Below are 14,957 nucleotides of genomic sequence, written 5' to 3' on the forward strand. Positions count from 1 at the left end.
ATATATATGAAGTTTATATGTCTATGTTTGGGGTATAAAGTTATTTTGTTTGAGTTAGAAAGTATGTGTTTATGGTATTGAGTTCATATGTTAGAACTATTTGGTGCAGTTTTTTCCCACATAAATAATATATTTTTATGATGAATATTTTTGTTTGAAAACTTTTTTTATTCAATAATTCTACATATCTTTTTTTTTTTTTAAATAAACTAAGTATTGCATTTTGTTTTATTATTTTTTTTAAAAGATAGACATGTATTGTTGGGAGTTTTGGGAAATGAGGTTTAGGGTTACTTTTGGATCATGCATTTCTTTTTTTTTTTTTTTAATTTAAACAAATATTTTACAAATTTATGCATGTGATGTTTCTAGTTAAGTTGGACAAAATTATGTTGGATTCATCCGCAAAAAACAAATTTGGATTTTATATTGTAAGTGAAAGATTTTCAAAATGTAATTCTAATATAATGACCCTATTAATAGTCATGTTACATGGTTGACACAAAAAAATGTAACAAATGGCCTCTTTCTTTGTATATATATGTTCAACAAAAAAAAAATGACTAAGTCCACTTACACATAAAAAAAAAAAAAAAAAAAAAAAACATAAACCTCCATCTAATCCTCTGTCTGATATATATGTTCAACAACTTTCTTCCACCTCTCAAACTTCGATTCATACTTATCTTTTTGTGATGATAAAAGCTTTTGTTTGAATTAACTTAGAAAAAAAAATATTTGTTAAAAGGTCATTTTTTATTGAAATACTTTTTATAAAAATACTCGTATGTTTGGTAACTCTTTCTTTTTTATGTACAAATTTGTTTGGTTTGTTATATTGTAAAGGTGTTTTATTCATGTTAAATTAGTATAAAGAATGACTATAAAATAATATGAACTAATAATTTAAAATAATGGTCATCGGAGTTGGTGGAGGTGGCCACCAACAATGATGGCCAGAGTTGGCCATTAGCAGTGGTGGTCGGAGTTAGTCATCGACAAAAGTCACCAAAGATGGTGGGTGGGATTAACAACTAGAGGTGGTGGCTAGAGTGACAATGGGGACATCAATGGTGATGAGGATCTACTGCCCTATTACCTAATTAGTGGACATGAACATAAAATATCGGTGACATACAAAATTGTGCCCCCAAAAGCTTGATAACCCATCTCATAGCAACTCATACCCTCATATCAAACATAGTTGAACACCCTAATGAATTAGCAAAAATTGAAGAAGACTTAAGCAGCCTAAAAGAAAAAAGAAAAAAAAATTATAAATTTTATCCTACATAAGGAGTCGTTTAGTTTGAGGTTTTTCTAGATGGAAATTGACACATACATCCAAAACCCATGTTTGTTTCACAATTTCAACACTTTGCTGAGAATAAGCAATTCCCAAACATCCCATTTTCCTATTGACAAGGATTTTCTTTAATTGATATGTTCTAAGAGTGATTTTAAAATAGTTAAAATAACTTTTATTATTTTTAAAATCACTTCAAAAGATGTTTCCAATGGTTCAAAATCAACCTTGACAGTATGAAAATTGCATTTAAAAATGTTAAATAAAAAATTTAATTAATTTTAAATGATTAAAAATTAATTTTGAACCCTACTTCAAATTCACTCTTAAAACATGTCTTATATGTGGATTTCAACATTCATTGCCAAACAATATATAATTGAAAAATACATTAATGCATTAGAAACTAAGTTGAACCTCTCTCAAAGATAAAAGACTAAATTGGTACCAACACTCAACATAAGGGTCAAGTGTGTGTTTTTTCCTATATAAGGGCAAGTAACTTTCAAATCTTCCGCACAAATTTCTTGATGAAATTTAGGAAGTTATTTAATACTTATATTTTGTGTTATTTTCAAATATAGTAAAATGAATCAAAATATTTATAAATATAGCAAAAAGTTATTGTCTATCAGTGATAGATGATAGTATGATTGTAGTACTACTTTCACTTATAAACATTAATAAACTGTGACATTTTGCAATATCATTGATAGACACGGATGGATTGTGATATTTTGTAATATTTAAAATTTTTTTAGTAGTTTTATCATTTAAAACAATTTTTTTCAATTTTTATTCTTAGAAAATGTTTTCAAAAAACAGTTAATTATTCAGCAAAATTGAGCTTTGAATCTTATAATTAAAATAAACCTATTTTAAGTATATCAATTTACACTCTAAATTTCATAAATGAATCAATTTAGGTGTTCAACTAAAATTTCATTTGAGAATAATTCATATATCGACTCTAATGGTTCATTTTATAAATTTGACACTTGAAGAAGTTTACACATGTGCGACTATTGATACATGATTTAAAATGATTCATTTATGAAATTTTAGGAATTTAGATGATACAAATTATAAGTTTCACACGATATCTGTTAAATGTAATTTGAAGAATGGTAAAACTTGACATATTTTTGAACGTTTAGGATTTAAATTTATATAATTATTAGTTTAAGGGTATTATTTGATACAACCATCAAATTTTGAAGTACAAATTGATATTTTTCATAATTAAAAAAAAGAGCTAGATCTGTTATTAAAAAAAAAAAAACAAAAAAGGAAAAAAGAGTTAAGCCTGAACATTAATTTGTTTTTTTAATTTTCCCTCAAAGTCAGAATTTCACATGGATTGAAGCATTAAATTTAACTGAATAAAATTAGGAAAATAAAAAATGAACTCGCTGTTGTAAAGATAGGTAGGCACAAAGAATATTAAATTATAAAATATTATATAATAATATTACCAAAAATAAATTAAATATATAAATAGAAATAGTCTCGACCGTACAACTGTTTTTTTGCAAAACCCCCGCGAAACCCTGCCCTTTTTTCTCCTTGGGCAGCCGGGCAGCTCTCTCCCACTGCCCGTTCCAGTGTAATCACGCTCCAAATCCCCTCCCCACGCCGTTACTTTTAACGGTTGAAAATAATAATAATAATAAAAAAAAATCTTTTTTAATTGAAAATATACGATTTTTTTAAAACATATTTGTCTAACTGATATAATGGTTTATTAAAAAAAGCTAAGTTAAATAATGGTAAATAGTTATTGATCTAACTCTATTCTTATTATATAATTAACTAATCTATCAACTCTATCTTTGGTATATCACTAGTTGATTTGTATATTAATTAACTTTATTAATTGACATCATATGTATCATCTTTTTTTTTTTTCCCTATTTTCACAATATCTTGTTTACCTAAGATTTTTGCAATATATTTAAATTGTGCTAAAATGGATTGTTTTTAGTTCAACAATTATATAGGTAGAAAATCGAATCATCTACGGTTGAGTTAGTGATTGATGTTTTATCTACTAAATTATGCTTAGAGTGATATAAGAATTTGACTTACGTTCTCTAAGATCGAATGTTTTATCTTTTCATTATGCATGTAATAATCGAACTACATGAAGCCTCTCATCTTATCTTAAAAAACACCATTGAAGAAAAAAAAAAATACTATTTTGATATGATATTTAGCACTCGTTTTATATTAGTTCCTATTTCAGATGTTCAAATGTAGTGTTTGTAGTTTCAATAAATCATAAAATAAGTCATCATATCACACTGGTTTAAAGATATTTTTTTTTTCAAATTCAATAAAAGAGTTTTCATTTAATAAATGACATAATGTGAATATATTTTCAAATTTTTGAGAAAAAAACCTAATGGAGATTTATAAAAAAAAAAAATTAACATTAAATAGAGAAGAATCTTAAGCTTTTATTAAAAATGTGAAAATTAAATTTGATAACTTGAAAATACAGATAGTAAATAGAACAAATTTTAAATTAAGAGACTAAAATGGTATCTTAACCTAAATACTTCACTCTCCTCAAAATATGAGTATAAAATTACCAAATACATTATACTACTTACTATTACAACATTTGAAATTATATCATTTGAGCTGTTCATAAATACCAAAAGTTAATATTGTAACATTTTTAAAAAAACAATGATATTTTAAAAACAAAATGATAAAGTTTAGGGATAATTTTTTAGGTTAAAATATCATTTTGATTTTTATATTTTGAATTTTTTTTAATTCTAGTCCTTATATCTTCAATAAATTTTACATTTAGTCCCATGATTAGTTTATCGTTGATTTTTAAAAAATATTTTATTATCTATTAATATTTTTATTATAAATTCAGTAAACATATTCACATTAAGGCTATTTTAAAATATAAAAAAATAACTAAAATGTGTAACACATAATAGTAAAATATCATCGTTTATCTAAAATAGACCGCGAAAGACTACTATGTGAATCTATCTATGTCATGATAGACAGAGATAATAATCTATCGTGGTTTATTGCAAATAAACTGTTATATTTTGTTATTATTTATAAATATTTTTAGCAGTTTTATCATTTAAAATAATTATTTTAAGTATTTTCTTCCACAAAAATTATTATTTATTATTTAGTAGTAAAATAAACCTCAATGTATTAAATTAAGATTGATTAAAATTAAATATACTAAAATTGGACAAACATGAACACAGACTTCAAAATAATATTTTAATTTTTAATAATTTATTTTTTAATTAAAAAAAGAAAAGAAACATGAAGACGCCGTTAGTTCACAGAAGGTTCTGAGAGTCAAGCTTGGGGTTCTTCTCCTTCCTTCCTTTCTTCCTCCCCCAATTTCAGTCTTCTCTCGCCATCGATATCGTTTTCTCTCTGTTTCTCTCTGTTTCTGTTTCTCCATTTTCTGTTTCCACAGCTCACAGTGGCTGAGTTTCATGAATCAAGGCTTTCCCAGAAACCCAAATTCTCCATTTCTTCTTCTTCTTCTTCTTCTTCTCCACTTTCTGTCACAATTCCAGACCATAATCACCATTTTTCCCATTCTGGAACTCCATCTTTCTCCAGATTTTCCTTCAATTCCTCCCACTTTCCCTCCTTGAGACTTGTAACCCCAGTTCCCTCCATGTTCTCTACCCCCTTTGTTCTTTCCTTCTCCCTCCTCCTTTCTCTTCCTATCCTCTTCCTTCTCGCCCCTCATTTCATCCCTTCACGCCCTCAATCCATTCCAATCCCTCCACCGGACGACCACGACGATCTCTTTCTCTTCAATCGCGCCACCGCTGGATCTAATCCCAACAACCCATCTACGTTTTCCCATCTTTCTTCCACCAACAACCCTAAATTGAAGATTGCTTTCCTCTTTCTCACTAATTCTGACCTCCATTTTGCTCCTCTTTGGATTCGTTTCTTCCCCAATTCCTCAGATCTTTACAATGTTTATGTTCATGCTGATCCTTCCATCAACATTACACGCCCTGGCGGCCCTTTTCTGGGTCGTTTTATTGTTGCCAAACGGACTTATCGTGGGTCTCCTACTCTCATCTCTGCCACGCGCCGCCTTATCGCCACCGCCATGATTGATGATCCTGCTAATGCGTATTTCGCTTTATTGTCTCAGTTTTGTATCCCTCTTCATTCGTTTTCTTATGTTTATAACTCTTTGTTTTCTTCCACTACTTTTGATTCTACCTCCACTCCCTCTGAGTTGACTCATTTGGGTGTGCGGATTCGATTCAAGAGTTTTATTGAGATTGTTTCCAAAGAACGACATCTATGGCAGAGGTATAATGCTAGGGGTCGATTCACCATGATGCCCGAGGTTCCTTTTGAGAAATTTCGAGTTGGATCTCAGTTCTTTGTGTTGACTAGAAAACACGCGTTGGTGGTTGTTAATGATCGGACGTTGTGGAGGAAATTTAAGATTCCTTGCCAAAGTTCTGAGGATTGTTACCCTGAAGAACATTATTTTCCAACTCTTCTTTCAATGAGGGATCTGAGTGGTTGTACCCAATACACACTTACTCGGGTTAATTGGACTGGAACTGCTAATGGGCATCCTTATACTTATCAAAGTTCAGAGGTTTCTCCTAAGCTTATTTACCAGCTCCGGAAATCGAATTATTCAGAGTCTTATTTGTTTGCCCGGAAATTCACTCCGGATTGCTTGAGACCTCTGATGGCTATAGCTAAGTCTGTGATTTTCCGGGACTGAAATCTGTTACTGGTAAGTTGGTTGTGTTAAGAATTTGCTTGTTTACTTGATTTGTAGCCTGCATTCTTCCTTGTTCCCTTTGGTTTTAGAATTCTAGTTGTGAGTTTGTGTCTTTGCTGATGAGTTAACATAGTTGGTCGAGATTTGTGAATGGGTTGAGAAGAATGGAGATTTCTTGTCTATTTTTTAGGTAATAGCAGAGAGACCCTCATAACCATTGGGAAATTTTGGTGGCCATTGTCCAACTGATTTCGAATAGCTATTGGGAATTCAAGTTGATTATGTTTTGCCTCTTCCTTGGTAACAATGAAGCTTCATAGGGTCTCTTTGTTCAGGTTTTTTCCCCTTCCTTTCAATAGAGAAAGAAAGGAAAGTTTGTTGGGTCGTGTTTCAAAATTGACCTGCATTTCCATACTAGAAGGACCATTGTAGTCCTTTGGATAATTGAAGTTCTGGATGCTATTCAATTCAAAGAGATTTAGGGTGTGTTTGGTTTAATTTTTAAGTGTTTAATTATGAAAATAAGTCATTTTAGAAAAAATTCAAATGTATGAGAACCACTCAAAATAACATTTGGAACACTTTTAAAGTGTATTTTAACCCTTTTCATCAAAAGGGTTTAAATAAAAATGAATTTTTTGAAAAATAGTTTTCTCTCGTCAATCCTAATAAGCCTTGAGACTCGAAGAACATGAGCAATGTGTTTTTAGCCATCTTGATTTGTATAATTTATCTGAAAATTCTTACCTTCTTCTTTTGGTTAGGAAGAAATCAAAATAATCCACAAGTCCAATTTAGAGTAGATTTTGTACTCTTTTGGCTAACTAGTGAACAGTACCTTACGTCCTGTGTTTATGCATTATTACAGGTTAAAGACAAAAAAAAAAAAAAAAGGAAAAAAAAGGTGTCAGGACAGTGCTGTGTAGCCTTACTTCTTGCTAAGGAAGAAGAAAAAGAAAAAGTTTTGTGTGGGAATACGGTTATGAAGAGGCGCCAAAGTGCCCACAGCCTGTAAGCCCACTTTCATCCAGACTGCAGAATTGCCCGTCCAGAAAAAGCTTTGGACAAAACAAATTTTTTTTTTAAAGGGAAAAGAATAGTTCGGGAAAGAGATACAAGTGAAGCAGAATGCAAGGTACTCTTGTCGAAAGTTGTATTTTAATTTTAATTTCTTCCACTTTTTGTTCCCTGTATTTTGATAATGTAACAATAGAAATACTGGCAGAAGAACTGAAACAAAAAAATAGAATCATTCTCCTGTCATTTCTATGGTTTTTTTTTTTTTTTTCTTGTAAATATGTAATATCATGGAAGGAATTGAAGAATAGAATGGATTATTGGTTACTGGAAAATATGAAGGTTGTCATGATTCTATGCTCTTTCGTTTTTGGCCTCTTTTTGCGCTTGAAACAGGTGCTTAGTTTTTCTTTACTCTTCTTAATCATTGTGATTTTTAGCTTTTTTTTTCTTTTTTTTTTTTTTTTTTTCTTTTCCTTTTCCCTAATGTTTTTATGAGGATGGAGCTACAAGGAAAATGCTTCACTCGCTGTTTTAATAAGTTTAGAGTTCGGAAAGCCAAAGTTTGTATAATCTGAATTGTACGGAGGAATAGGTTATAGAAATTTGAGTTTATGTAACATGTATATAGTTTGATATATAGGTATTACTATTTTGTATAAAAGGTGAGTTTCTTTGACTTGAGTTTATATAACAATGTTTGTCTAGTACGATTAACATTTAAAAAACTTGAAACTTGTATTTTGAGATAAACAAACCACATCCTGGATATAGTTAAGCGTCTTAATCATGACTTACACAAATGTAATTCATGAGACCAACTATCCTATAATTATATTGGGACTAACAGGCAAAGGCTTCAATTGAGAAGTCACTGGTCTGATGGCCTTAGAATAATTTCTGTGTTGATTTGCTTAGCTAATGTTTTTTATTTTCTTCCTTTTGTTTGCAACTAAATGTCTTTCCTTGATGCCCAGTCTAAGCTGAATCACCAAGTTGAGTACATCATATGGTCCATGGAGAATGCAGGATTACAGTCATAAAGTAACAATAAAAGTTTCAAATAATTTAAGACCTGCTTGGGATGGTTTTCTGAATGCTTAAGAACACTAATTTTCACGAATCTTGATGATTTGAGGAAGACTGCATTCTCTGTTATTTGAATCATGAGTAGGGTGAATTCTTAATAATAATATGAGTGAGTAGAAAGAGAACTCTTCTGGAAATCTTGCACTCAATTAGTTTTGAAATCTTGAACAATATTCTTTCAGAACCTTAATCTTTGTGGTCTAGTTGGATCGTAAGTTTGATGGATAGTGTAGCTGATATGTTCTTGTTTCTGACTCCTTGAGTTTGATCTTAACTGCATGGGACTTTCTTTTAGATCTATTTTGTTGACAAGAACAGGATACATCTCTGAAATTTGATTCCACCAAACACATTGTGTTCTCTATGGCTTTAGAATTCACTGCTAAATAAAGTCGAATTCTGAATTGAAGATTTACCTTCCAAATTCTGCTGCTGCTACCAAATGATTATTACTTTTTAATTTTATCTATTGTTTAAATGTCTACAGTGTCTGTAGATTATTGGAAGTTGAACCATTATTTTGGGTCATGGTGGGTAAATTAGTTGAACCATCATTAGTTAGTGAATTTTTAGTTGAACTGTCATTAATGCTAGTTATTTGTTTCGTGCAAAAAGAAGTTATGGAAAATACTGTCGATGTTTTATTACCCATAGTCTGATTAATGTATACAAAGGTAAGCTTTTATGAAGCCTCAGGTTCTCAATTGGCAACCTGGTAAGCCAGTCCCAACCAAGTTAAACAGTAAGTACATCAGGGTTAATAGTAAGTACATGCATAAAATGTAAATACAAGAACAGTGATTACATCAAATCCTCCTGCTAACTAGTCTCGACTCAAGTTGACTTTTAGTAGCTCATGAGAACTTTTGAAGAGGCTTCATCTTTCTTTTTTTTCACTGATGAATGAGATAAAGGAAAACTTCAGAACCAAGAGGAGCATTCATCTGTTTCTCCTCCTACTAACTAGTCTTGGGTCGAGAGTCGAGTTTTAAGTAGCTTATGAGAAATTTGAGGAGAATATTCATGTGTGTTAGAAATCAAGGTAATATAGACTACCTTTGTCCCACATTGGTCATCCCATTCTAATCGATATGGGACAAAGGTAGCTCACATAAGTTAGAATGGGATGACCAATGTGATATTTAAGTGGCTTGACTCTCTCATCTCAATAGCTGGCTTTTGGTGTCTCTTTGAGGTGCTTCCTAAAACTGTTAATCCTCCTACTATCTAGTCTCGACTTGAGTCAAGTTTTTAGTAGCTTATGAGATTTGAGTTAGGTTTTAAGTAGCTTATGAGATTTTTTGAGGAGGATCTAAATGTTATCTTTAGATTTTGGCAAAAATATAGCATTTGTCCCGATCTTTTCTTCCGTTCAAACTGATTGTAATTTATATACATTAGAAGATGAAAGATAACTAAATCGTTAATGTCCAGAAACGTCCTGCTAGGTTTTTTGACCAAAGATAAGCAAATAGAATCATTGACCCACATGATCTTAAATCTTGAATTCAATTTGCTAGGTTTTTTGTAGACTGCCAATTATTTTAGCCCAAACATGTAAGCTTCTTACATGTTACTAATAAACATGAACTAAATTTCCTTTATAGTAAGATCCCCAAATAAATTATCTAAGTTTTAAGATAATGAAATAGATATTCCCCCTTAATTTTATTGTTAAATATAAACTCCATTTGGTGTTATTCTCCCACGTGAAGAACAATTAAAATTTAAATGATTTTCTTGTTTGTTCTATACTTACCCTAACAAATCTAAATCATTAAACACTATTTTAAGAACATATCATTGTCTTGTTCTATGTTTACCTTCAATCTCACTCCATCCTATCTAAGGATGAAAATATCTGTTAATATATTGATACATCCGTAAATTGAAGGATTGGATATCGATATTAAATATCTATGAATATCTCCGATATCGATATCGATATAGTTAGACATAAAAATATCTTTTATTTTGTCTAATATGAATATGACTACTAATAACAATATCCATACCTTAATTTTGGAGTAAAAAACTTAATTATTAATCTAAATAAATTTTGAAAATTTGGTGAATTATAGAAATATTCGTTGATATCAATATTTTATCGATATATCCGTAAAATTGAAATCTCGATATCGATATCAACATCAATATTTTAATGTTTGATCTTAACGAATAAAAACCCAATAATCTTTATTATTATTATTATTTTAATATATCATAGCCTGTTTTATGTTTATCTTGATCTCCCTCCATCCCAACAAACCCAAATCAACAATTCCCATTTTATAATATATCATTTGTCTTATTCTTTGCTTATCTTTAATTTCTTTCCATCTTCCCAAACCTAAATCAATTACCCTATTTTCTTTTAATATCTTTCATCTTCTTATTTTATTCCCACCTCCGTCTCTTATAGAAAAAGGATTTACATAAAAAAAAAAAATGTTGTAACAGTTTTTTTTAAAATTTTTTTTTAATGTTTGAATAATGTTTTGGTGTTGAACATGTCTGATATGCAATTTTGATTATGTCTTATGCTTTCAGATTTACTAAATCAAATAAATTCATTTTAGAAACACAACGTTTGGATATTTTTAGCGTATTTAGATTTTGAATCTTAAATATCAAGATTGTTAACGGAATCTATTAAGCTGAATCCATATGGAGCCGGCAAAAAATTCCTTGTAACGCTCTAAGAGGGTAGTGAGGCTTAGATTTTATATTAGAAAAAAATTAGAATTTTGATAAATGTAATAGTTCATGCTACAAACTCATTTTATTTTTTAAAAATTAAAATATTTATAACATAATATATTATAAATTGTATGATATTTGAAAATAATAGTAATTAGAACTATTTTTAGAGTTTAGAAATATAATATCAAACAAATTTTAAACAATAGTTTAAATTAAGATTTAATTTTGAAATTTGGTACAAAACACATTAATAAACAGTCATGAAATACCATCTAGTTTTTCACTTAATCCTTTGTTTTTAAATGTATGTTTTCAAATCACAAATGAAACACCCTTAACTTTCATGTTTATTCTATTTTTATCCCTTTAACCTCCAAACACTATATTTTAGTTTTTGAACTTTGCATAAAAACTAACCCAATCATTCATTGGACTAATTTATTTACTGACTTATTTAATAAAAACAATAGCGACAAAACCACTAACAGGTGTCGTTATAATGAGGTTGTTCTTAATAATTGTCGAAGACAAGTTTGTAATATCATATTCCTAAAAAAAGAGTGAACCATAGATCTCTTAATATTCAGGACATACTCATTCGAGTTGAACTTAATCTCATTTTTAATGACTTTTAATCTTTTAGAACTTTTATGTTTGTAGCTTCAGATTGATATCAAACTAACTCGAACATTTTTGAGCAAGAAATGACATCTGTTATGATGAGTCTTAGGTGGTTAAAATAATTTAGACCTTTTGTACTCTCTTTTTGTAATCTGAACTTGATTTAAAGTATTTGAATTCAATTTTAAAGATATTTTTGGATAAGAACTTTGAAGTAGTAATAACTACTTAGTACATGTGTAAAATAAATTATTTTGCCCTCTAATAATTTATTGACTTTACCACATTTCTTGTTTATTTATCTAGATATGTATAGGAAATTATTAGAACTAGCCCCAAAAATTGACATCTTTTAAAACTAACACCCTTTTAGAAAATTCGTTGAAATAGTTTTTCTCGGTCCATCTCGATCAAGATCGACCATATCGAGATTTAAATAAAAAAAATTCACTTTTTTATCCTATTGAATGTTTTGGGTTTTCATGGTGAAATCTATATCTAGGCTTTCTTGGTGAAATCTTGCTCAGATTAGCACTGAAATTCTATTTATTTCTCATATCTTACTTAATTGATTGCAAAATTTGATCTTTCCCAACATTTAACCATGATAGTGCACTCACATGAGATCCATTTGGATAATTGCTAAATCCATTTGAAAATTTGTAAATTCAGATAATTGTGAAATAAAATTGGGCAAAATATTTGAAAAACTACGCAAGATTTGATATAAGATTTGGTAAAGATAACGAAATTTAGAGAAAATTTGAAAAAGATATAAGATTTGGTATAAGATCAATAAATATTACATAATATCTTGAAACAATTAGTAAGAATATCAATGTAATCTTCATGAGATTTCACCGAAGAAGCCCACAATGGATAATATGAAAAAGTTAATTTTTTATTCAAATCTTGAAGATCGACTGAGAAAAACTATTTCAACGAATTTTCTAAAAGGGTGCTAATTTTGAAAATATTCAAAGATTATTTCCGAAAATTTTCTAATATGTATCAACATCGACAAGTTTTAATTGAAACCATATGTAGTAGTTTGAGTTTCAACTTTCAAAATATGCATAGGTTTTGTTCAACCATAACAAAAAAAAATATTAGGTTAATATAATATCATTTTTGTTCTTGGATTTTGATAATTTCAATTTTAGTTCATATATTTACAAAGGTTTAAATTTAGTCTTTCGTATTCCAAATTAAATATTAAAGCTAATAATCATCATAGTTTCAAGTCAATTTTGCTATGACTTGGCAAATTAATAATAATATTTTCATTAAAAAAACCATGTTTTTAAAATTTATAGAAACAAAAACAACTTTTTATATAAAATTTGGAAACTAATACGAAATATTTGAAAGTCAAAAACTTAAATCGAAGCTTAAGAACATGTTTAATGTAACATTGAACTAAATTAATTAGATAATAATAATATATTTGTCAAATCCATAATGTGGAGGCTCAATCATAAGAGGGTAAAAAAAGCCAAAATTATAGGAAGTATGACTAAATTTTCCACATTGTTTTTGAAATACTCAATAAACTTTAAAAAATTTCGTTAATACCTTTAAATTTTGAAACATAGTTCAAAAATACATTTGCTGTTATTTTTTTTATAATGAAAACAATTAATACTTTGTTTCAAAAATTTTATTAATAGTCTTTCAAAACCATGTTAAAAAAAAATCTCATATCATTAGTTTACGACAAAAAACCATTAAGTATCTCATTTTATAAATGTTATTAAATTTTCAAAAATTGCATTATTAATACCCTTAACATTAAAAAAATTAAAAATATTCTTATGTTAGTATATAAAAGAAAACGATTTATCTGCACTTCATTACCTTTAATGACCTTGCCATTAGTTTTAGAGATTAGAAATAAAAGAAGAGGAATAAGAAGTATCAAAGAAGAGATAAAAAAAAAGGAAAAAAAAAAAAAAGTAATGAACTGGTTTATGAAGTGTAGATACACAGATTCCACCCATATACTAATTAACAGTAAGAAAATTTTATTTTATCCCTTATAAGATTTAGGGTATTAATTCAAATATTTAAAATTTATGATATTTTGAGATGACTTTACTAACGTTTTTCGTCGACATACTAAAGACAATGAAATCCTTAAAACATTTTTAAGAGTTCAAGGGTTTAATGAAAATTGAAGTTTCAAAGGTATTCAACCAAAACTAATGATAAGAAACTTTTTAAAAATACTTTGTTTAAAAAAATTATCAAAATTTTTGAAATTTCAAAGATATTTTTGGAACAAAATTCAAAATTTATAAATATTTTTTATAATTTAGATTTAAAAAGACATGTTGAATTTGGAAGATCCGTGTAATAAGGAGAGTGAGTTTTTTAATATAAGGACACCCCATTGAAGTTGTATTACACATCACATTATTTGAAGAAACAGCCGAATTAATTGACCAAGTACAAGAGGCAATGTATTTAAAGCAAAAAAATAAAATACCAAAGTGGAGCTGTCGCATTGACCACAATAATATAAATAACAAAAATAATAATAAGAATAATAATAAATGTGCAGATAATTTTATAAAATTTTCAAAAAGGTCCTAAAGCATTTAAATTTCAGGATTTTACTAGTTAAATACATATATTTTCCGCCAAGGGGTTAAAAATTTTAATTTATGATAATGGTTACGAAGCTTATTATATGATATTATATATTTTGCATTAATGAAGATATTTGTCTTACTTATTTATGAATGATTATTCTATTTTTTAACTAAGGTAGAATTTTTGTTGCAGTATAAAGATTTCACGTCAAATGTTTGAACTGAACAAATAAATAGATATATAATAATTATATTGTCAAATTCTTCTAGGAAGAGAATTTGTATTATCTAAATTGTACAAAGGAATATGTAACGATAAAAACTTGAGTTTGTGTAACATGTATTTGGTTTGCAATTTAATTGTAACATGCAATGATTACTATATGGTATAAAAGGTGAGTTTCGTATACTTGAGTTTGTATAGTATTGTTTTACGATGAATGTTGATGCTAAAATTCAAACGTGGGAAAATTTCTCTGACTGTCATGTGTCAACAATCGTAAATTTGTAATTCAGAAAAAAAACGGGACCTACATGATAGAAAAATCTACACACTTGTGAGATGCTTGTCACAAGGACTCTGATACTTTACGCAACTTCAGCCAGATAAAGCAACTATAAAAGCTATGTCTATCAATCAAGTAGGTGATTTTGGATTAGCTCCTGGGATTTCGGGTTGTTTTACTCTCTCTTTCAAAAAATAGACTTTTCTACCATTTTTGTTTGTGCTAGTGCCCCTAGAAATTCTTGGATTTCTTGCAATATGAGATTTAATGCCATAACTCTTATTTGTATTTTACTTCTTAATGGTGTTGTTGGGAAATTTGCATAGATAGGATCACATACTTTGTCACCCGATACT

At 28.7% G+C, this 14,957-nt stretch overlaps 1 protein-coding gene across 1 annotated transcript; it reads left to right on the forward strand.

Moving 5' to 3' along the window:
- The first annotated feature begins 4,635 nt into the window (after positions 1-4,635).
- Positions 4,636-7,423, forward strand: LOC120071875 (Core-2/I-branching beta-1,6-N-acetylglucosaminyltransferase family protein). The gene is made up of 2 exons (XM_039024283.2): positions 4,636-6,083; positions 6,940-7,423. Exon 1 carries the CDS (start codon positions 4,983-4,985, stop codon positions 6,069-6,071), a length of 1,089 nt encoding a protein of 362 aa, XP_038880211.1. The 5' UTR covers positions 4,636-4,982; the 3' UTR covers positions 6,072-6,083; positions 6,940-7,423.
- Positions 7,424-14,957: the final 7,534 nt, after the last annotated feature.

Source organism: Benincasa hispida, chromosome 2, assembly GCF_027475165.1.
Source record: "Benincasa hispida cultivar pf3 chromosome 2, pf3_genome.v1.1, whole genome shotgun sequence".
NCBI lineage: Eukaryota > Viridiplantae > Streptophyta > Magnoliopsida > Cucurbitales > Cucurbitaceae > Benincasa > Benincasa hispida.

Coding starts and splice junctions, on each gene's coding strand:
- LOC120071875 (XM_039024283.2), top strand. CDS start 4,983: ATGTTCTCTACCCCCTTTGTTCTTTCCTTCTCCCTCCTCCTTTCTCTT.